Source organism: Podarcis cretensis (genome assembly GCF_951804945.1).
Source record: "Podarcis cretensis genome assembly, chromosome: 2".
In the NCBI taxonomy this organism is placed as follows: domain Eukaryota; kingdom Metazoa; phylum Chordata; class Lepidosauria; order Squamata; family Lacertidae; genus Podarcis; species Podarcis cretensis.
The window spans coordinates 24630991-24656025 of record NC_137171.1 but is presented as its reverse complement, the minus strand read 5'-3'; the positions used below and the strand labels follow the sequence as shown (position 1 = coordinate 24656025).

Here is a 25035-nt window from a genome sequence, read left to right as displayed (position 1 = left end):
AGGGCAAAATGCACATTACAGCAGCGACATGAAGGAGCCACTACATGAGTATGCATATAAATTCTGCCATCCAGTCTGGGCAGGTACAGTCTAAGAACTGAGCAGATATATTGAAAAGTATCAACCCCTAGCCATGCTAACTTCTCCACACACCCCAACTGCATCAGAGCAGGGAAAGTACCTATATTTTACAGTGGGAGACTTCTAAGCAGCTATAAAACAATAGTGGCTTCCAAAACAAGTATAAAGATAGCCGAGATGCAGTGAACTCAACCTACAGCAATTTGAAATACAAATAGCACAAGTGAGACCTGCAACCGGAATTCTTACTAGCCACTGGGGGAATTGTGTGGTGTTCCCCGTGTTGATGGGCTCCAATTCCCATCAGCCTCAGTCAGCATGGTCATGGATAATGGGAGTTGTAGTCCAGCAAATACCTGGCTGGCCAGTCTCCCCACCCTTCTCTGTTGCCTCGCTCCCCAATCCAATCATCATGCTCAGTTCTCATTGGGCTATTAAAGTTTTTTTTAAAAAAAAAAATCCCTTGCCCACCCCACCTCCAGAGATTTCAGGGCAGAATGAAGGTGCATGTAGGGAGAGGACGACCCGTTGCACAGGTGGAAACCCTTGTACTATGAGGACAGCTTCACTGGATACAACCCAATAGCTTCGACATTTAGGATTTCCAAAGTTCAGCTGCTAACTGATTTCCAACACCATGAATGCTAATACATTGAAGTAAACCTTATCTGTGCATTATGTAACTCCCAAAGTTACAGGGCAACACTTGTAGCCTGTAATGGTGCCTGTCTTAAGTGTTTACACCTGGGTGAAAGGGCACAATTCAGCCCTATCAGCTGCTTTGGCCAAGTTGCACGAAGACCTTTTATCAGCCACCCTGGAAAACAGCCCAACACAATTGTTAATCTTTCATTTGAATTTTGCCTGGTCAGTGTTTTCCATTAAACATGTGATCTTATTTTCCATTTCCATTTGACCTTTAGAATTGGAATGCCTTTTCTCTTACACGGACTATGAAGTGGTATTAAATGGGTCATATTTTGTTACTTACTTTGAAAATCTTGTTGTCGAGCTCCCTCTGCTGATAGCTTCCATGTATTAACAGTTTAAGGCAAAGATTTTCCCATTCCTGAGGATCCAAGGAAGAGGGCACTAATGCAGTCACTTTGTGGCTCAGACAGTAGAAAAGACTAGTTTAATCAATGTCCGTGATGTAGTCTCTATATCTTAACTAGGCTGGCATTTGGTCAGCCGTCCTAACAAAGCCCAGATTTAATGACTGCTTACCAGTTGGTCAGCAAGATGTGTGTATATTTTTCATACAATAAGAGAAACTGCAACACGCACTTACAATTAGAAATTCAACTAACATGGATTCTATGTTGACATGGCTGCCACTTACAACAGGCGGCGACACTATTATTATTTATCTTATAACCTGCCCTTACATTGGGCTCTTTTAACTCACGAGCCAGATAAGCGTGGGCTGAGCCTCAGTAACACTGTGACATCAAGCACTCCCAGATCAATTTCACCTGGGACTAAAGTCCACTGATAGCTGAACAAGTTGGAAAGATGTCAAGTACATGGAAAATCTGGAATAAACTGCAGAACTATTCAGAGTAAATTGCTGCATTTCTCTTTTGTCATGTGCACATTGAGATACCTGCCAACGCTGGCTAGTTAAATAGAAAAGTAGAAAACATGACATAAGAGTTGATGCTGCTCACAGAGCCACAGCAAACAATTCTACATAAACACCCACAAGTCTGGCACTTCGGAAAATAGCTCACACCTGCAGCCACCCATTAAGAAGACTGCATCCCATATCACATCTATTTAACCCACAAGTCATTCACATGAAAGGAAGGCATCTCATGTAGGAAGCAGTCTATGAAACTCACTTTCTGCCAAAGAAAGGCCTAGCGCTATTATGCAGCCCGTCCCTGCCTAGTCCGCACCAGCTTAGAAACTGCAGACCAGTATAATAAAAACGCTGATTACATTTAAGAATTTAAATCATTTTATTGCTTTACCTGCCATTAGGACAATCTATAACAAAAGGAATATATTAGCACATACAGTAAGTCAGACTTATAGTCAGGTAACGATACAAAAATGGTCCTCTGGTTGACTATAGCACTCTAGGGCAGTAGATTTTTTTGATTTTTTTATTTGCTAAGGTGTCCTAGCAAAAAAGATTACCTCTAAAGCCCTGAATGTTAGCTAAGGCAAACTATACCAACTGTGGATTCAAACATGTTTAAATTGCACACAAAGGTAAAGCTTTAACTGTGATTAATATTTAACTCAGACGTAGCTGGTTCATCTTAAAATCTTGTTGGTAAAACTACAAAAGGGAGTAAACAGCAAGCTAAAAAGACGCAGTAGTGAAACTTGATTAGAAAGCCTTATATAAAAAAAATGTGCATTTTTGTGGCGCTCTAACTAGCTTACATAAGATTTAAAATCTTTTTGGTGCTTTAACAAGGATCAAATCAAGCTTCAAAAGTAAGAAAGGTATTGGGGGGAGGAATCCCTGGATAGATTCAAACTGAATGAAGTTTTGGAGGAAAATAGCATTAATGGACTCCCAAAGAGAGCACAGGTGGAAATTCCCATAGGCATATCCTCATCAAAGTCTTCAGCACGGACAGAAGGAATTCACAATGTAGATTTTACATTTTCTATGCATCTAGAAATGAGGATATGTCAATACCCCCCTCCCCCTTTTTATATATATATACTAAGGCTCCTATTCCCCAGACATTGCTAATCATATTCAATTAAGCATTCTTTCCAGCAGCCAACAAGTCAGAATGGTACATACCAGGTCCAGTTTCTGGGGGGAAAGTAAGGAGGGAATGGCAGGGAGCTGGACTGGTAAGAAATAGTTGCACAACTAATGCAAAAAACTTGCTGTCACTCCCAAATAAAACCCTAGACTAGTTTTAGATAATTTACATGTTATAAGGAAACCAAATTGCCTACATTATCCACCTGCAACATTCCATATAGTAGGCAGCACAGGGTGCACACAAAATATTGTAACACAAACCTGGTAAATACTGAAACACATTTCAGACTTGACAACAGGGTCAACTTTCCCAAAAGCTATTCTGTCAGATCGGTATGAGAATCTGGGACAAACCAAAGAGAACAAGACTCGAGACTGAACATCTGCTCAGACTGAATATCTGAGAAAGGTTAGAAGTTACTAAAACTTCTGATTGGACAAAAGAGATTCAGTAACAAGAGTTTACAGGACACTGATTTTCTGTTTCCAGTCTTCCACATGAGCCAGATTCTTGTCATCTAACAAGGAGTGTGTAGTCCGGTCCTGCACTGAATGCCAACAGAACCATTCAATATCTGGTGCTGAAGTTAACAGGGAAGGCAAAGCTTGAAAGGGTCAGACAGAAGACTGAACGCACAGGATGCACCCTTCAGTTTCCTGGTCTACATACACTGCATGTGGGGTATACTATTTGGCACTAGCTAAGGAGCAGTGCAATTATTTTGCCAACACCACCACCAATATATAGGTGTCTAATCCATTGGATGGGTATTGAGAAGTTGCACAGGGGGGGAAATAGAAGGGGCAAATATGAATATTCACAACTGAGAACAGGCAAAGGGGAAGGGTAACTGTGGCAAGAATATCAGCAACACTGGCAGCAGGTGCCAGAACAAAAGCTTGTACACAAAAACCTGACAAACGATAACCAAGCCCCGTCGTGAACCAACTGAAATGGATACTGATGCATCAAACTATCAAACTTCTAACTGTGGTTTTACTAAGGAGCTCATCTCAGTAAACCAAACCAAAGATAACCATATCCAGAACATTTATGCCAAGAAGTTGAGCTTAGAGAGTAAGTTCCTCTGCTAAGAGAAGTACTTACAGCAGAAAGTGACCACGCCCTGAAATAAATGTAGGAACTCACCAGTTGAGAAATGTGTGCCTCTTAATAATTTTCCACTGTTACATCCTTAACTCTATGGCAATAACCTTGGTACTAGGAAATTTTCCCAGCGAAAGGAATGGCAGTCACTGCCCGAGTTGGACACTGTACATTGCACAGAGAAAAGCAGTAACAGCAAAAAGACTCCATATAATTTTCTTATTTATTTTAAATTGTATTGGGAGCACCAAAATAAATGCTCTAAAATTTAAAATGGTGCCATGAAAAGCAACTGATTTCTTTTTTCTTTTTTCTTTTGTTTTCTTTTCCCCTCCCTCAGACAGACAGGAAGCTGCAATAGCCAGTGGCCATGTGGCTCTGCACAAGAGTAATGAAGCAGTCTGCATTTGTGAAGCATGTATTTGAAGAAGAAGGGAGACTTCAGACAGACAGAGACACAAAGCTGTTGTACTGCTGGATGTTCCGCTTGAGAATATCTGAGCATGGACCCAAGACACGCTCAAATCGGGGCCGGTCGAGCTTTACACATTTCAATGGGCCACGAGCAACAACCGTGGCAGCACGAGGACGGTTCATCAACAGGGCTATTTCACCTAAAAAACAAAATATTCATTTCAAAGAGAACAGGGTAAGGGTGGGGAGGTGATTTGAAACAGATCAACAGACTTTCCCAAAATAGAGGACTGCTCTAAAATTATCCCAAAATATTGCATAGTGTAAGAGTGTTAAGAATTATAGACAGAGATGTGGAGGGCCAGAAAGATTGTGGGAGAAGCGTGCTTAGAGGGCTTATCCACACTTACACTTTGTCCTGCTCTTTCCAGGCACAGGTCTGCCCTTTAAAGCTTCGTATCTGAGTGTGGTTTTGTTTTTTTGCCCTGGGGCTTTCCCTGCGAAAACCTGCTCTTCAGTGCTCAATTGGAGCAAACATCAATTCGGGGTTTCTGTGGATTGTTGTTTGCTTCGAATGAGTGCTAAAAAGCGGTTCTCGTGGGGAAACTCTGAAATAAAAAAAGGAGGGGTGCCTGGACACAGAGCTTTAAAGTGTGGAGTGTGCTTGGAAAGAGCAGAGGAAAGGGAAGTGTCAAAGTCATTTGCACAGTGCTTCCCAAGCAATCAGTAGCCAGCTGGTTGTCAAGACACTTGAAAATTACTGCGCAAGGGGCTTTTGCCACCCTATGCTTGGAAAAGCTGTTTTCTGCAGGGATTGGCTGTGCAATCGGATTCCAGTTCTAACACTAGGTATCCTTGCAATTATTGTTTAAATAATACTCAGGAATTTATACTTTTAATATTTAAAAAAAGTACAATTCTATATGCTGTTATCCCTCATGTACTACATGATCTTCAAGAAGGAAGTAACATTTCCATAAAAGTTACACTTAAAAGTATCTCCATAATTTGATGTAAGATTCATGACAAGGTTCAAGGTTCCTATTTCAGGTCTTTGGTAGTCTTTTCTGTTCAGAGTAGTACTATACTTAATCTTACAGCAAGTAATAAAAATAAATCCCCAGCTTATTTAATTAATAATCTGCAATAATGTTTCTATCGTCCCGAACTCAAGTTTTCCATTGCAGAAGTTGAATCCAAAGTTTTAGAAGCGTGTTAAAGTACAACTAAACTACTAAATGGCCCAATTCATATGATCATATTCTGGACTGATGAGACAAGTTTTGCATGAGCTTAATATACCCACGTGCAGCCTCTCTTCATGTAAATAGGGAAACAAACCAGGAAGCAGTCATAAACCATAGCTTCTGGTACATACGAACCAGGAGCTATAGTTCAACATCTCCAAACAAGCTAGGATGCAGATGCCAACCGTGGTTTAAAAACAGCTTCTGATCCCTAACCCATTGGTCTGGAAGCAATTAACAGTTGTTCTCAGATTGTATGACATGGGAACCTATGGTATTTGCAACTTGTTTCTCTGGTCTCATGAAGGGAGGAACAAAGGATGGGTGTATGAACTGTGGGTGTATGAAGTATGAAGTTCATATATATCCTGGCTTATTAAGCCAGAATCTGATCGTGCAAGTACAGTCTATGTCTAAAAAACAATTAAGCAACTGCAGAAGCCAGCCTCCAACTTGAAAAATTTCCCTGAAGTTTGCTTTACTTGTTACTAAATTACAAACTTTTTTTTTTTTCTGTAGCTTCCCATGGGTTAAAATCATATCAATCTGATTTCAATGTTTTCTTACTTTACAATATGATCTCGTGGCTTATTCTCCATTCCAGGAAGGGTAGTATTATAGGAGTCTATGTGTTTTTGTGAGCCTCATGAGATGGAAAGGAGCAAAGGGGAGGAGAGAAGCCAAGTCTCAGGGGACCCGGAAGGGGGCTGCTTTAAAAATATATACCATTATGTCATTTGCATTGGTCTTATGCCTTAAGTATTTAAACGACATTGTCAACTTAAAACAGCAAGAATACTCACCAAAATAATCAGATGGCGCAAGCCTGCCCACTTCAACAAATTCTTCATGCTCTGACCTGCGCTGTAACACAGCAGCTGTACCCTTTAAATAAATTAAAGAGTTAATGACCAGATTTGTTTTAGTAATCCTATGCAAAAAGCAACAACTTCATGACTTAAAGCAGAAACATCCCCATTAAATTACTTGTCTTAACCTATCCCATTTAATCCTAATATCCTCAAAAGGGGAGAGTATAAAATACCATTCAGAAGCACATTTCACAATTGAACTAAGCATTCCTACATGTATAATTCTGCCACCACAGGATTTGTTAAACGGATTTATTGTCATCTATGATCAAATCTGTTATCACGGAAAATAATTTGCGAATACGTTTTATGTCCAGAGAACCAGTATTGATGCAAGCAGTCTGCAAATGACTTTTTAAAAACACAGAACCACCTTTCATTATATCCAGAAGTATTCCCCAAACACGTGCCCTCCAGATGTTAAACCACAACCCTAGCCAGCATAGCCAAAGGTCAGATATGCTAAGAGCTGTCACTCAAAACATCTGGAAAGCACCCGGTTGCGGAAGGTTAATATAACCCAAGTAACTGAAATGTATGAGACAAATACAGCTGCTAGTAGCTAATTCCAAAACAACATTGTTATAAATACTCACCTCCAAAATAATGAAGAACTCGTCTCCTGGTTCTCCCTGCACCACAATCTTTTGTCCATCCTCAAATTGTACTGGCTCTAAAGCATCAGCTACTGTGAGACGCTCCCATTTGTCAAGGGATTCTAAATAAAAATAAAACAAGTTGGTTTATTTGGCTGTATCCCAAAGATTTAGAATTAGATCCTGTTCATCTCACATAAGGATACGCTCTTCCAGTTTTCCTACAGCAAACCCTTCTACCACATTTCATCCCACTGCCATAAACAAATTAATCATCCATTCACAATTTGTGATTTAGCAGCTGTAGCTTCAAACACAGCACCTCAACATTATATGCTCCTTCTGTGATGTTCACAGTAGGGCAAGACTCAAATATTCTATTAGCGATGCTAAGAAATTCTTCACACTCACCCAGTATTGACACTTTACTAAGAAATTCTTCATACATCTTTCTCTTTCTCAATGTGCTACCCTGGAGGAGAGAAACACACACAAATGGATCTGAAAATTACTCTTCTGTTTAACTATTTAGAATACCAGGAAAAATTGAACAGGTCATAGAAATGTTTACAATGCAATCCTATTCATTTCTACTTATAAGTAAGTCCTCCTCAGTTAAACGAAACTTACTCCCAGATAAGTGCACATAAGAGAGGTTTTCAACCTTTTTGAGTCTACGGCTCCCATGACCAACTACATTCATTCTGCGGTGCTCAGAAGCCCAGTTTATGTCACTCCCTTTTTGAAAACCATCCCTTGTGGAGTGTTCCCTCAGCCTCCTCTCCTTGAGAGTCCTCTGGGCAGCGGCTGCTGCTGCCCCTGATCTCTGAGCTGACCCCTTCCTACCCCAAACAGAGGTGCCTCCTCACACTGCCCCACAGGTGTCTGGGAAACACCCCCTGGCCAGCCCTAGAGGCACCATTTGCCTGGGGAGATTATAGCCAGGGCTGCTGCAACAAACAGCAATGCAAGCCTCAGAGATGCAAGAAGGCATCAGAGGGAGGGAGGGAGGGAGGGAAAGAAAGAAAGAGGGACAAAGGCCAGTGTTGCCCGTGGCATTCCTGACTATCATTCAAGGCACCCCAGGCTGCCACAGCACACTGGTTGAAAACCAATGAATATAGGACGGCAAACTTAAATGGTTCAAGTCTTGTGTACACCATTCTAATATAAGCCCTAAGCTGCCTGTAAGCCCAGTTTTCCATCATAATTAGCTAATGATCATGAACAGCATACCCCCTTAAAATTTATGCTAAGGCTGGGTGGCTGGAGCAACCCAGTCAGATGGGCAGGGTATAAATTATTTTTGTCATACACTCACTTATCTGGGAGTAAGCCTCTTCTGAAGTCACTGAACTTAGTTCAAAGAATTGACCTATAGGCTTGCACTGTAAATAGTCAAATGGTGGACTGTATCCAATACTGTCAATGCACAAAGACAGGCACAGGCAAACTCAGCCCTCCAGATGTTTTGGGACTACAATTCCCATAATCTCTGACCACTGGTCCTGTTAGCTAGGGATGATGGGAACTGCAGTTCCAAAACATCTGCAGGGACGTGTATGCATATGCCTGCACAAAGAGAATGAACTTGGGCTCAAGCAATGGGATTTCACATTCCTTTCATGGTAGCAGCTTCTATGCTGTCCCAGTATCTCAGACAGTCCATAAATCCCACTGAGGTCTCTTTTGGCCTTTACAACAGAGTAAGCAGGAATATTCACTCTTACTGAAGTGTCCATTTGCTCAACTTAATAGGCAAGACCTTTTGTCCATTAAAAGTTATTTAGTAGAAAAGAAAAGCTTGGCTGGGATATAGTAAACTAGAAACCCACAGGTCCCATTATCAGTGTGTGGAAAAAATGTGTGTCTCACCTTCCCATATTTAATACTCAATACACACTCTGCGGCAGTAGTCTTCAGGAATCTAAGCCTTGGATATAAATATAGTTCTCTTGCGCTAATTTTAAATTCTAGCACCCTTTCTCTGTCCTGAGTGTGTAAAAACCTCTTAGTGATTCCAGCAGAAGACTGGCTTTGTCTGGAAAAACAGCACACGTGTGTGTGTGTGTGTGTTTAAAAAAAGAATGCAAATAAGCTCAGCTGAAAGCCCAGCCTTCCTGCTACTGAAAGTCTCAAGCTTCACAATGCAATTGCATCCTGAAAATTGCATGAATGTAATTGCAAAATGCATAACTACTTCTTGCTTAATTGCAAACACAAATCTGCTGAGACATCCTCTCCTCTGCATGACGATCAAAGCAGAGGACGGAAATACAACTATACACTTTGCATGAAAAGCCCCTCCCACCCAGCAGATCAGATGAGTGGCTGCACCTAAAATCACAGAATTGTAGAGATGGGATCGAACCCCCGACCCTGAAATTACTAAAAGTCTCATGCTCTACTGACTGAGCTGTATTCAGGAGTTCTCCATCGCTGCCATACAACTTTCCTATATGCTCATGTTGAATTATACAAATTCAAGTCAGAACACCTCAACACCAAAAAAGCCACACTCTCTTTCAAATTCATTTACCGGTATTTAAAAACATACTTACCATAAGGATTCTTCTATAGCTGTCTCTATCAATGCCCCACAGTTTCACATTAGTTTTTGCTTTGACAGTTGCTGCTCGGGGTGTTCCATAGATCAGTGCGAGTTCACCAAAGCTGCCCCCTTCTCCAACACTGGTGGCCCATTCATTGTTAACATATACCTAAGGATGCAACACACAAAGTTGAAGGAGGGCAGGAATTTTGCTGGAAATGTATCCCCTGAAACAATATGGTTCAAAAACTATGATACGGAACATTTCAAAACTGGTTAAATGTTCCAATTTGGATAATATTCTAATTCCTTTTCACAGTAATATTCCACAAAATACACGTGCCAAGAGGTTTTCTGTTTTTGTTTTGAAAAAAGCTTATCACTGGGCACCACTTGTTCGGCCCTTGCATAATAATCAAATAATAAGTGATTTCATTCTGGGAAGGAGTATTAGCTGAAATAAGTAATATTACAAATCACAATGTACTGTGTAATCCAAGTTTGGGTTTATTAACAATTTTTATGGTAGATCAACGTGCTTTATTATATAAGGATCTTAGTAGTGTCTTGTTAATGCTGTGATTATTTACTTATGGCACCGAATTGGAAAGGGCTTGTACATTTGCATACGATGGAGACAGAATGCATGGACTACTGCCCTATCTGAAAAACTAGCCCAAAGGGTTCATGTATTGATGCAGACTATTTTGGTACCCATTTGCAAACTACTCAAATGAATACCCTGATGATTGGCATCCACCAACCTTGCACATGAACTTATGGCAAAATTTTATACATTAATCTTCTGTTCCAGGGTGGGGAAAATTTATTGTATTGTTATTACATTGTTGAAAAGTAAATTGTAAATAAGTGATTTATTTAACAGGATGTACTACCTAATGTTCAAGCTACTTACAGCTTGATTTGATATCAAGTAGCATAAATTTTATACCCATTTACCTGGGAGTAAGCTTGACTGAAGGGACGCGGGTGGCGCTGTGGTCTAAACCACAGAGCCTAGGGCTTGCCGATCAGGTTGGCGGTTCGAATCCCCGCAACGGGGTGAGCTCCCGTTGTTCAGTCCCAGCTACTGCCCACCTAGCAGTTTGAAAGCATGTCAAAGTGCAAGTAGATAAATAGGTGCCACTCTGGTGGGAAGGTAAATAGCGTTTCCATGCGCTGCTCTGGTTTGCCAGAAGCGGCTTAGTCATGCTGGCCAAATGACCCGGAAGCTGTCTGCGGACAAACGCTGGCTTCCTCAGCCTATAGAGTGAGATGAGAGCCGCAACCCCAGAGTCATCTGCAACTGGACCTAACGGTCAGGGGTACCCTTACCTTTTTAAGCTTGACTGAACTCTGAATAAACATGTATAGACTTACAATGTTTTTAATTGCTTCTCCACCACTTTGAGAATTAGAAAACCAGGTTAAAAACTAAATAAAAATGCAACCTAAAAACAAGGGCTTTTCAGTTTAGTAGTTCTAAGACAGGCATCCCTAACCTGTGGCCCTCCAGATGTTTTGGCCTACAACTCCCATGATCCCTAGCTAACAGGACCAGTGGTCAGAGATGATGGGAATTGTAGTCCAAGAAATCTGGAGGTCCGAAGGTTGGGAATGCCTGTTCTAAGACATTACATTTCAGAGTCTCAGTTTAACCTGATCACTGGTACATTTTTGTTATTGAATGTTATTGTAATTGACTTGTTTTAAAATGGCTGTTGCATTATGATTTATACTGTATGTTTTTTTCTGTTTGTTTTAACAAAATTGTATATCTGTTTTTAATATGAGCCATCTTGGGAAGACTAAAGTTTTGAAAGGCAGAACAGAAATATATGACATATGATGGGCTGCCACTCCTGCTCACCAACCCCTCCTCCCGTTACACCTAACCAAGCTGCTCTCTGAAGTGCCTCCACCTGCTCCTTTAAATGCCCCTCTGGTGGTATTTAATTGGGGAGGCGCTTCAGAAAGCACCTCTCTGCCTCCTTTAAATAGCTTGCCTGGGCTGCCTGCCATCCATGCTGCTTGCCTGCTGGTCTGCCTGCTGGTCTGTCATGAGTTGCCATGCCCACCTATAGCTGACCACGGAAACGGTAGTAAGAAATAAGCTTTGGACAAGGCTAGAGGAAAGGGAAACTGTGGTAAGGGAAAAATGGGAGGTCCCTGATATTTATTTGTCTGAAATGCAAAAGCACGGACACAGACAATGTTCCCATTATTGCCCATGTGATGCATTGTATGTGCTTAAAATATTCTGGAGCACTGCAGTAATATAGTTTAGAAAAGACTTACATCCATTTCTCCTTGATCAACAACATAGAAGTTATCCCCTTCATCACCTACAAAAATTGAAATACAAGTTTGAGAAACAATTATATGTTTAGAAGAGGCAGTTATCAACCTCTTCCATTCTAGAACCATCTAGCACAAAATGACATCCATACAAAAGCTCACGTTTTTTTTGCATTTGGAACAGCCATGCTTTCCTTTAGGCTTCATAGTCAAATATATTCATTACATTTATAATTCCCACTTCACCCCTACATGTAATTAAAATGAAGGAAGCTATTTACCCAGCTATCAGTATGACAGGGTAGATAAGACTAGTAACTAGTCTAGGTAAAGTGCTCTTTGATCAAAGCCCTACTGCAAAAGCCATTGCTGGCAGAGGATTTTCACTTACCACAAAACTCAAATAGAACACTGAAATGGTTACAATGTGGGGAAAACAAGTCTAAGCTCAGTGATGGGGAACCTCCTTGCCTGCTGACCCTCCTCAGGCTATGCCCCCACCTCACATGTCTTTCCCTTATTAACCTGGGTGGGGAGATTTTAACATCACCACCCAACACTGTGATGGGGATGAAAACTGGGCCCTTCCTGGCTTCTCAACTGATTTGTTGGGAGGGTGCAGTTTTCATCCCCATTACAGTGTGCAGGGTTGTTCTTGCTTTGTTGGCATCCGTCTGTCTTGAGAGACAATGGAATGCGTGCCTGGGGGGCGAAGTCAAACTGCTCCGTTAGCAGCACTGAAGTGACCTTCCTAGGATGCAAGCCTGGGCAGTGTGTATGGAGCTCCTGGGATGCCCAGACGATAACACCCCCCCCCCACTCCTCTCATGGCCTTGCTGGTGGGGTCCAGCTTGGCTGTCAGCCAGAGTTGCCAAAAGGAGGTGTACAAGACGTCATCCAAGTGCCATTCTGGATTTCTAAGGGTTTACTTCTTAGCTTTTTCTTCTCCTGAAGATATCCCGCAAGGCAGCAGAGGTGTAGGATCAGTTTTCCTTCTCGTAGATGGACTACCTTCCCAGGTTGACAAGCCCCATCTGTCCCTCCATTCCCTCAACAGCATGCGCAGAAACCACCTTCTAGACCATTTAACACACTATTGGTCTCATCCGCTCAATTGAAATGGAAATACTTTATTGTCACTTGTACAACTTGTATACACAAGCACCACCCACTCAGCTCTTAGTATTAATTCCCCTTGTTTACTGACACACACACACCAAGCCCAAAAGTCAGTTGCCCTGTTGTTATCTTTTCATTCAGCAGCCTAACAGCCCACAGATAGAAGCTGTTCTTTACCCTGTTGGTGCGACTAATCATGCTTCTATATCTTCTGCCCGAGGGCAGGAGATCAAGAAAGTGCTGGCCAGGGTGTGAATCATCCCTGAGAATTTTCTTCACTCTCCTCAGGCAACGTTCTTCCGCAATGTCATCCAGTGGATTCACAGGACAGCCTATAATATCATATTCACCACCCTCTGTAGGGACTTCCTATCAGTTGATGTCAAGCCAGTGTACCACACCGTGATGCAGTATAAAAGGACACTTTCTATTGTGGACCGGTAGAAGAAGATCATCAAATGTTGATTGACATCGTTCTTTCGCAATACTCTGAGGAGATGGAGTCTCTGCTGGGCTTTCTTAAACACCTGTGTTGTATTGATCTTCCAAGTAAGGTCTTCACTGAGATAAACTCCTAGGAATTTAAAGGAAGAGACTCTCTCCACACAGCCCTCCCCAATGTACAGTGGGGCTGGTTCTCTCTTCCTCTGAAAGTCCAACACCCCATCCTTCCTGTGAAAGTCCAACACCACCTCCTTTGTCTTGCTGATATTAAGTATCAATATATCAATCTGCAGGAGCCTGTATTTGCATACAGAGGAAGACCCTAACTCACTGAGGGTTTTGACCCATTGGTTGCCCTCACCTGGTTTTGTCGGCGAGTAAAAGTCGTTTCCTGGAGTGTGGCTGCTGTTGCATGCTGACGGCTTCTAGGAGCCACAGGTGAGAGTTGAGTGCAGGGTGGGGACCAAAGGTGGACAAACTGCCCCAGAACGAGCATAACATGTCCCCCAGCAGAGGTACTACCCCTCTCCTAACATCCCATAGAGATGTTTAATCCTCCCCACAGTGCATGCTACAGTGGGAATGAAAATGCCCCTTTCTCAGCTGATCTACATGGATCATGAGAGATGGGGAGTTGAGAAAGTGAAGAATAGGTGCATGCCTGTGTTAAGAAGTGTGTGACTGTGTGCACATCTGGCCCAGCCCACCACTGGAATGCAACCCCAAACAGCTACCACTGGGGCCAGAACATAGGAAGCTGCCTGGTAACGAGTTGGACCATTGGTGCATCTAGTTCAGTACTGTTGGCACTGACTGGCACCAGCTCTCAAGTGTTTCAGGGGACACTTCCAGCTCTAGGGAGAATTGAAAACACATGCCCTACCGTTAAGCCTCGGTCCCTTCTAAAAGGTAAGTGACCAAAAAGTGTTTGCCCATCCACCTCTGAAAAACTAGCTGGAATTCTATACTTGGGATTTTTTTAGTAAACCTTGTGTATGAGATGAATAGAAAGCAATTGTACATCTTCAATGCTTCAAAGGCTAAGTAATTTTTCCATCAACATCACAATCTATCACTTGCCTTGCTGTATCACAGTCTCGCCAGCAATATAGGTGACAGGGAACATGGCATCAAATATATCACTGAAAAAGATTTCAGAATTACTCAACAAAAGATCTTATTGCATGTGTGTGCTAATACAGACAAGCTTAGCATGCAGTTATTAGGGAGGCTGCATCTCTCAAAAGTCTAGACTAGAGTTGCTCGATGTGTTCTGGAGAGGGGACAAAACAGCAGTGCTCACACAAGCTTTAGTTAGTTAGTTAGTTAGTTAGTATACCACCCTATACCCACTGATCTCAGGGCGGTTCACAGCATAAACATTAGGCTTGGTGAATTAAACTTCAGGTTATTCTTATCTCTTCCCATATTGACAGACACAGGGGCAACATAAATAGGCGACATCAGCATGAACATTCCCCTCTTCTCCTTGCCCCAAACTAATCCAAATAATTGTATGAATGTAGAGCCCATTATATGGCATTTTGGCAATCTAAGCCACAACAATGTCTGAAGTGGGGGCCCAAAAACCATTCAGTACAACTTAACTGGCCTGGCTAGGGAACAGGCTAGGCAACTTATACTGCATTACTAGCTAGGTGTTTTTTTGCCACAGTTCAAAGCAATTTACAATATTTTAAGCAAATACACACACAAACACACTAAAACCAGTATTTTTTAAAAAAATCCAAAAGACAATCCTTTTTTTAAAAAAAAAAAAAAAACAAGATTAAAACAACCCTTCTTTGCAAAAAGGACATAGGAATTTAAAAGCCAAAGGTCTGACCGGAAACAAAAAAAGAATAGCTTTGCCTTGTGTCTAAAGATATGTAGTGATGACACCAGGCAAACCTCCTGGGGAGAGCATTGCAGAAGCAGGGAGCCAACACTGAAACGGACCTCCCGTGGAGGGGGCACAAAAAGAAGGGCTTCAGATGGCAAGTGGAGGATCTGGTGCAGTTCATATGGGGAGATGTGGTCCTTGGGGTATTGTATTTATAGTTAACATTATGCATGGTTCCAAAACTTGGACCACAGTCAGCCTATTTATTCTTTCTACATGTTGCTCAATTCTGTTTATTTAACTATGCAGGTTAACAGATTTCCTACCTTCTTTCATTGTCATCAAGATGAGCAAAAAGCACATTCTTCTCTATGGCCTTTGCCAAAGCAGCCATAGTCTTGTAATCTTTTGGAATAACCTATGGAATGGAAACACCCAAACAATACCAATTAAAGACCTAAGAGGCAAATGTTCTTTAAGCAAAACCATTACCAACAATATTTGAGATGAGTTCCTTTCTTGGAAGGGAGCTCTGTTCAGGAGTTTTCTCCTATGTGAAGAAGTCATTCAAGTGGTAAGGAAAGCTTCTCAACACTTCTTTAAGAAGCATGTTCATGAAATTATGCCTACATTCTAGATGCCCAGAAAAGGGAAAGTGTCCAGAATGAGATGTATCTTTCCTGGGTAAGTTCTGATTCAATGACCAATCTACAAGTATCTTTTTAGACAAGACACAACTATCAGGAGCCTCAATATGTAGAAAATTATTTGTCCACTGCCTCTGATAAGTCTATAGACCAAATTGCTAGACACACCAGTACCTCAAATTCAGAACTCAAAATAATCTTACTTGAAACTGATGCAGGTTTTAGGAGTCACATAACCTAATGGTGCTCTTACACAATGATTAGGAATCTTGAATAACTACCATCCAAGGATACTTCCCTCTTACTAACATCACACCTCTGAGGAGCTGTAATTGTGCTTATAGGTTCCCCAAGGGTCAACTCCCTAGTATCAGGCTTCCTGGAAACTACATAGAAGTCACAAGGATCACAAGAATGTCCTAGGAGACCTGGTTGCTCCTCTGGGAAAGTTATAATCAATATTAATTGAACAGACATTGCAGAGTCAGGGAGAAATGGTTTGTTTCCTCCAGCCAAGATTTTTCTAATAATTATTTCCTCCATATCTGTCAACTCAACTTATGTCAACCCACCCAGCAGAAATCTAGGTTTATGTGAGAGAAATATAAAGGCAAGTTAGGAAGGCATTAGCACAACTTATCTAGGGAAAGGCCTGATACAACCTTATTTGGGATAGGCAAAGAAGGAAATTGTGCATACAAGACATAAAATATGCCTTGCAGGAAGTCAGAACTGGATGCAGCACCTTTCTGACATAAGAGGCAGCATCCTCTTCTGTGTAAACCTCTGCACTGATGGCACCACGCCTTCTGCGGCCCTTTACCACCGGATTCATGGGTGGAGGGGGAGAAATCTCATCTTCACGCGAGTCTGCACGGGAGCTGGCTTTCTGCTGGCACATTATCTGTTTTGTTTCTTCCTGCAGTAAAATGAAACAGTTCTATGTTAATAATCCACAAGGGTAGAAAGTTCACATCCATGCATATGCTCCTGGGAGAACTTGTTTCCTCCCTTGCAGCTATCCTCATTTAAACACTGGCCCTCAAGTTGCACTGTGCAATTTCAGATTATAACTTCCATGCTAAAATGTTTGTGCCCTCCATAAGCTTGTGAAAGGTAACACAGGGGTAAGGAAAGGGGAGAAAGCCCCACTGTACAAGCAGAAGCCTGAAAGGTGTTTATTAGGAGACCTCTTTCGGGCTAAGGTTCCAATGGCTTTTGAGCAAATTTCAGAAATGGGAGGGGCCAGACCACCACACAAAGCTGTTTTCCACAGCAACAGATCAGTATCTTTAATTCTTAGCAACTCCACTCAAGCTAAAGGTCTCAAACACCCTTTATCTGTCCTGACTGTGCAGAAAGCAAAGAGAACTCAGTAATCCCAGAAGAATGCAAATAATGTCAATACAGAACTGAATGGCAAATCCTGCCTTAAAGCTTTGCATAGTTCTAAACTTCAAAATACAATGGGAATTCCATGTATACAATTGCAAAAATGCATGGATTTTGCAAGGAACACAAGTCTCCCTCTTCACTAAGAGATTTTCACCTCTGCTGTGGTGTTGCAGAGAAAAGAGCTGCAATTATACACTTTGCACAACAGAACCCCTTTCTCCCTCACCTGCTCCTCACTGAACAGCTGATGGATGTGAGGGGACCCAGGGAGCTAGATGAAATCTGCATGTGGGCATCTGGCTCACAGACCAGGGATTCCCCATCCCTGTCCTAAAGAGTTATACGCAAGAAGGCAGAAAATATAGGATTTATGCTTTAACATTTCACTAATTTTAATCCTATCTGGCTGGCCTTGTGTTGGGGAAGAGGAATTTGACGTATTTCAAACATTTGTATTTAACAAAATATATTTTTTAAATTGGCACATTTTTAACAGCTAGTACAAAATCTGGATGAAGTTTCTAAATGCTTCTGATGCTTTAGCTGTCATGTATCATACTATTGTTGAGTCCAATACATGAAATTGAGGCCAGTTGCTGGATATTTTGAATGTTAAATTATTGCATTCAAAGAAATGCACCAGGCATGCAACATATGCAATATATTTTTGGTGATTCAGATGTTGCTCTGGCATATTGCTCTGCAGCATGGTCTGTTATAATGAAGACGTTTATAAAATTTGAGTCTTCAGTGAAACTCAAAAAAGGATCCTATACCTCTACTTTCTCTCATATATATGTATATATAGAGAGTGTGTGTTCTTTACCTTGTCAACTTTTGAATTTAATAGTTCATCTTTGTAATACAGCTCAGATACTGTTTACATAGATAATGACATTACAGCTGCTCTTCGAAGATCATACAGTTCCTTTATCACAGCAACAGAATCCACAGAAAGCTTCATTATTTAAATGAATTATTCCAAATGCATAATGTATTTAAAATCAACTGATTCTATTTTCTTGAATTTCCGAAGGATACCAACAGAAACCAACAGGTCTCTAAGTATTCCTGAAACAATGTTACACAAAATCTGACTTTAATTAAACTGTCATAATTGAGAGATTCTTGTTTAACAATCCTAATATGTCTGTCTCAGACATGGGTGAGATCTGTTGATAAATGAGCACACTTAATCCAATTATTTACAATTTTCAATAAAATGATGTGAAGGGAAACACATTGAACATTAACACAAAGTCCAACTTATTATTCATCTGATAGCCTGATTACCCACACACTTCCTCTTGGAAAAGATTAATATGAACTCCTCTAAAAACTACATTTTAATTCCTGTATTTATCAGCTTAATGTTGCTTAACCAAAAGGGCCCCTTGCTCAGTGCCACATAGGACACTCCTTGCCGGAAAAATGGTTTTTCATGGCACATTTCTAAATTTCCAAGTAGGCATAAACACAGCATTGTACTTGCCAATTTTGCCTGCTCCAATGAACTTCCAAGCCCTTTTCCATAAACCAAATTAAAAAACAGTGAGTTCCTTTACTCATAATGTCCTTGTATTTCATTCATTAATAAAAGGCATGAACATCCTTAAATTATATTTTAATATTTTAAACTATACACACTTTTTGCCCGCATTTCTACAACACATCATTTTGTCAAGGTAACAAAATAAAACATAAAACACTTCTTTTTTTTTTGAAAGCCAGGCAGCCCCCACGGGTTTCAAACTGCTGTGGGCAATTGCAGGATCTAAGCTATGTGTTGGTTGATGGAACCGCTGGGCTGAGCTGGCTCTATAAAACACATTTTGTCAAAAACCTGGTTTGTAAACATTGGAGTCTTTTTTTCATATCCCAGAATGCAGACACAAAACAGTTAATAAAACTATATCCAGAAGAAAAATGTGAACTATTTTCAGCAGTCTAAAAACAAAAGACAGTATGGATCCTGCCCCTTTCCTTCCTGCCCATGCCCTCTGCTATCCCAGATCTGTTCTAATGGTTGGGGGAACTGCCAGAACAGATTTAGAGAGTATGGGGAGTACATTCCAGTGAGCAAGGATAAACCCTTGCACTAACAGAACGTTCACCTTAACACTACACTGCATACAAGCCAATTATATTTTTTTCCAGATTAACACAGCAGAACATTGTTTTGTCTTTTTTATTCCTTCGTACAGTTTACCTTACAGTTTTAAAGTACTGTGAGCTCCACAGAGCACTGAAGTTACAGTGAAAGTGTGCAATATAAATTATCTTAAATAAAGCTCTTAAGCTTTGTGAGCCGACTTTCAATTAAATCACTAAAAGCTACCACTCATTATTCAAAGGAAACCATATTTAATATACATACTCAATAAAAGATGACCAAAATAGTCTTAAAAGTTACCATGCATGACCCTAACCTTTCTGCTTCTATTATTCAATAGACCTGCACTGGTCAACTAAAACAAAACAAGACTAAAACTGTAGAATTCCATCTAAAAGTGCAGTGGCTTAGATCCAGCTTTCCTTGCTCCTCTTCCCACTGCAGTTCCCTACACCTTCCCTCCCCAAAAAAACCACCCCTAAGTGTCAAGGGACCCTCTAAATGGTGTGGGACTGGGCATGGGGAATTGCAGCAGAACAGTGGAATTGTCAGAATACATGGAAGCTTCTTTTCTGCTGGTGAAACACACTTTTGGATCCAAGCCAATAACGTATAAACTCAGAAAAATCACTTGCCTAGTTTTAGGGATCTGCATAACTTGGCATTTAGATCAAGCCAAAATGCAAGTTGAACAGAACACTTGAATCTCTATGCATTCTTATGAATTAAAAGTACTAGTGCATAATATACAAAAACTGGGGAGTTGAACAAAATGACTCTTCTATACAAAACAAAGTATGTTATTATCCCGACAATGTGCCTTAGGGAAAATGTATGAATTAATTTGTAACAATTAGCAGTGACTGAAGGAATCACTAAATATTGGTCTTATGATTTGCCTTTAAGTCGTCAGCTGCTATGGGATGAATGCTACTGACCTTCTCTCTTTCCACAGAATGTTGACACAGTGATGGGAGAAGCTGTTAGTGACACAGCAGTCAAAGAACAAGAGGGGAAAATTGTTTGGTAGCTTTGCTGCACAGCCATCTAAATTTACTGGGTAGTCACATAGCTTGTAAAAAGTGCAAGACAATTAGCAGGCTACTCAGCTAAGGACTGGTTTGTGATTAGATTAATAAGAGTTTTATACAAAGTGTACTGAAAGCAAAATCAGATCTGGGATGATCCAACTAAGGGCACAATCCAAACCTTCTGCCACTGCAGCTCAAATCAGGAGAGTCCTGTGCCCTGTGTCAGCTCCAGGCTGGCGCAGCATTCAGATCCAGATCAGGTCTGATGGCAGCTGGCAGCAATTAGGAATCTGACTCGGGATCCAGTCCCATCACTTCCCTCAGAACACAGTTTCACCTCTTTCTGCTGGACTCCACCACTGGGGAGCCTACCAGTGGGCCATCTACCCACCAACAAGTGACACCTATGTTACCCCACTGGCAGCAGCCCAGCTAGCAAAGTGGAGGGACATAATTGCTCCATCAACCTCCACTCCCAGCCATGGTCTAGTGTAAAGGCAGGTTGCACTGCTCTGCCAGTCACTGCAAAAGCAGAGCGAGTTCTGCTCACACAACAGAGCCACCTTTCCCTGCCATCTCTTAACCCTCCTGAGTAAATCTGGGGTTAGTGAGGGAGAGGAGATGGAGAAGACCTGTTCACCATGTGACTGGAAGTTCTTCTGCTTGTGCAGTTACTTATATGGGATGCTACGGGTTGAATCCAGCTAAAAAGACCACCATATTTAAATGGTCAAGTTTCATAAGAATGCCCAAGAGTTTATTTCTTGCACAATATGTTCTACTCTAAAACCCTTTTTTTCCTTCCTAAAAGCAGAATTACCAGGTGTCTCTGTCTAGCTTCTGGATTTGCTGCTGCTTCCACTTAGACCAGAGAATTTTTGAGGCCCAATTTGCATAACAGTAGCATTGTTTATCAGAGGGTTGGCCCATTTTATTGATATGAAATTCTACTTTGATTATATGTAAAACCTCTCAAAGATGCACAAGGGCAAAATTTGGCCATGAATGAGTCGAGTCCAGTATCTCACAAAGTAACACAATCTAACCTTGTACCCCTCATGAGACCTATTTATTTTTCAATTAATTTTATGAAAACATTGCACAGATGCTTTTCTAGCAATCACATGGAAATAAACTCAAAAACACTGCTGCACTTTCCCCTTGGAACATTTAAACTGTTGATGTACTCTCGGCCAATATTCTAGAGAAGTTGCAAATGGTTTTCCTACTCGCACCATTCCTGAAGCTTATTTTTACCTTCTCCAGTCTTTCAAAATATTCCCGGAGGAATGCCATGGGTCTCTCAGGTCGCACTGTACATAGCTGGACGATGCAATCCTTCAGGAGTTGTTGGATATTGTGTTTTTGGACATAGTGTTCACATTCACGGAGACTGCGCTCCTCTTCACTGTTAGTGCTGCCAGTGGCCATTGCTGCTATCTGAAATTAAAACATATTTTAAAAACCCCAAGAGATAGATGCCCTGCTATCACCATATTATATTAATGATATTCAATTATCACAGCTGCCAGGCACTCTTAATTGCAGAGATAGCTAATTAGCAGAAATCAAAACATTATATGCTTCCAAACTGAAATGGTGCTCAGTGTATTTGTCTGCATTCTGGATGAACAGAACATTAACAGAAATAAGCAGAGGTCTATGCTACCTCAGGAGTTATGTCAAGCTAAGTTGCTCCCAATAAAGTAAAAATAAAATACTGCAATTAATGCCAGCTCCCTAGCAAAATCTTACTGGATGCAAGATTTCCACAACTGGCAAACAAACATAACTGTCTGTAATAGCATGTAAAAATAAAGTTTTATGGAAATAAAATACATTATTTCCCAACTGCCCAACACTTACTTGAGATGCAGCTAGCTCCAACCACTACAGGTATGCACAGAATTTACAGGAAGGGGTGCTGATCCCAGTATAGCCTTTCAAAAAGGAAGGAAGAAGAAAGTGAATAACTCCCAAGTGTTACTGTTCTATTAATACATACTTTTCTAGGTGAGATATTTAGATACATGACACAGATGGCAATATACTTGAGATAAGCATATATAACCCTTCCCAACAGGAAACAGAGGAATGACAACAAAATATAATGTTGTGAAATGCCCACACTACAAACACATGGCACCCTTGTCATCTGCAACGCTTGTAAAGAATCTAAAGATTACAATACACCTGTTCCATTTCAAAAAACATACACATACATATCTGGCATTTACATTAAGCTGCCTTGAAGTTCTACAGTTACTTCTTTTGTTTTGACAACTTACATAATAAAGGTCAGTAATAAATGCCTTAATTAACTGTCCAAGAGTTAATGCCATGGCTCTGTGACAGCCTGCAAATAAGTCTGTGGAAAAAGCATTCACACCGCTGATAGACAGCATCAGACACCAGTGCTCAAACACAACTGCAAAAGAAGTAGCAGACAAGAAGCTTCCATTTCAAATAAATATTCTTAATTGTCTGAAGCATGTTAAAGTCTTCATCATACAGAGCTTTGAAGAGCATTTGTTTTAATAGAAACAAGGCCAAACTATTTCTGTAGCTAGATACTTTCACCAACTGGCAATTAACAGCTGATAAAGGACTTTTATTTTCTATAGGTATTTGCAAAGTAGATATGTAGTAGCTTCAAGTAGCTTCCAGGTAAAATGCTTGGAATTTTAAGATCACTGCAGGAATTTTCAGGGGCTCCTTTTCTGGCAGAGAAAACTCAGAATGTTTGGAATTCCTCATAACTATTTAACAGTCATCTTTAAACAGTGAATAATGGAAAAGAGCAACCTGAAGATGGTAACCCAGGACATCAAAACACCTTGTCAAAATTCTAAATGGGGGTAGGGGTCCTCACAATTTATTGAAATATCAGGTGCAATTGATAGCACACATTTTCTAATCACAAAGAAGAGCCTCTCTATCACAAAAGGGCATTTGTAATTTATAGCAGCCTCGAATAACTTACCCTGATCATCTTTCAAGTTATCTCCCTGTGGCTTCCATAAATAAAAGCAACAGGAAAGCCCTAAGATGCTTCCTTCCTGTGAGAAGGGAGCACAGTTCATTGGGAGCTCATTTCCCCAGGATAGGAATACCCAGAAACTCAAGTACTGTACACAGCAATTATGGGCTACTTCAAAGGCAGCACTTGCTTGTTTCGCTCCTTGACTATGGGGAAAATGACATCCTCCCTATCCTGCAAAAGGTTATTCACTACACTGTAATGACTACAAAGCCAAGAGAATGACATGGGTCCCTTTCTTCCCTCCCCTCCATACATACCGTGAAACATTCTGGAGGGCCCTAAGAAACTGCTTGTAAGATAAGCAGACCCAGCTAAATAAACTCTGGCTTAGGCAGGTTTCAGCAGTAACCTTTCCACTTCTTTAAAACAGATGAAGATCGGACACCCCAGACCTATTATTCCCCCTTTAATCCTAACCTCCCCCCAGGTCTAAAAGTTCTCCCCCCAAGATCACAAATCTGGTTTCTTTGTAAAAGGATCCTCTCTCCAAAAACCTACAGGCCTCTGTCTTAAATCGCCTTCCAGAAGTAACCCCAGAAAAAGAAAAAAACACTTTCCTCATGGGCTTCTCCTTAAATAATAATTAAAAAAAACAAAGGCGGCTTTATTCTACGCTCCTTCTCTGTGTCTACATGGCGTCATCTTCCACGGTGCACTTTCCTCCTAATCTGAGCCCCTCTACTTGCGTCTGGACCCCTGGACCCTCTTCTGCCCCCCCCCCCAAGGAAATAAACCTTGGAGAGTAAGCGCCCCCTTCCTGAAAAAAATAAAATAAAGCAACCACGCATGTGCTTTGCCCCCCAAGCTGTGCCCGTGGGCCCCGTCCAAGGCCCCCTTCGGGCAACCCGTCTCTCCCGCCGGGCTAAGGCTCTTCTCGGCAGGGCAGCCCTCACAACTCGGCGGAGGTTTATCCTCCTCCTCCCCATCCTCCGTCTCACCTGAGGAGAAGGAAGAGGCCTCTGCCGCCGCCGCCGCCTCCCGCAGCGCGCCTCAGGTAAGCGCGCCGCCCCTCGCTCTCCCGCCTCTCCGCCCCCGCGTCACTCCGCCGCCGCCGCAGCAGCTCCCGCTCTCGCCCCCCCCCCCCGCCAGCGAGCGCCTTAGGCCCACCGGCTCCGACTTACCTCAGGGTCCTCCTCCTCCTCCTCCCTGCCTGGGCCTCTCCTCGCGGGCGGGCCCCCCTCCTCCGCCTCCTCCCGCTGTCCCGAGTGGTGGTGGCGGCGGCCTCCTCCACCTCCCTTCTCCTCCTCCTCTTTCGCCTCAGCGATCGCTCCCACCGGAAACCCAACTCCCTCCGCCAATCGCCGCCCGGCGTGACGTCAATGAGCCTCGCTCTCACTCGCCGAGCGGTCACCCGGGCAACCTTAAAGGGGACGACGCGCTTGCTTTCCCGTCGACGCCCTCGCCTCCGAGGGGAGAGAACGCGCGCGCGCGCGTGCGTGAGGGAGAAGACAAGGAGGGAGGGGGAGGGGGGAAGAAGAGCAGGCGCGCGCCAATAC

The 25035-nt window shown here is 41.9% G+C and overlaps 1 protein-coding gene across 2 annotated transcripts; it reads right to left on the bottom strand.

Annotated features, from left to right (window-relative positions):
* Nucleotides 1-2026: 2026 nt before the first annotated feature.
* Nucleotides 2027-24811, bottom strand: PRKAR1A (protein kinase cAMP-dependent type I regulatory subunit alpha). Of its 2 annotated transcripts, none has more exons than XM_079965605.1 (12): nt 24661-24811; nt 22363-22436; nt 21754-21936; nt 16703-16876; nt 15637-15728; nt 14548-14609; nt 11905-11951; nt 9617-9775; nt 7467-7527; nt 7056-7177; nt 6391-6472; nt 2027-4540 (listed from the first exon to the last, which is right to left on the bottom strand). In XM_079965605.1, exons 3-12 carry the CDS (start codon nt 21925-21927, stop codon nt 4368-4370), a joined length of 1146 nt encoding a protein of 381 aa, XP_079821731.1. In that variant the 5' UTR covers nt 21928-21936; nt 22363-22436; nt 24661-24811; the 3' UTR covers nt 2027-4367. The 2 variants fall into 2 exon arrangements, with proteins under 2 accessions (XP_079821731.1, XP_079821732.1); XM_079965606.1 differs by lacking the exon at nt 24661-24811 and adding an exon at nt 24478-24512.
* Between the last annotated feature and the right edge of the window lie 224 nt (nt 24812-25035).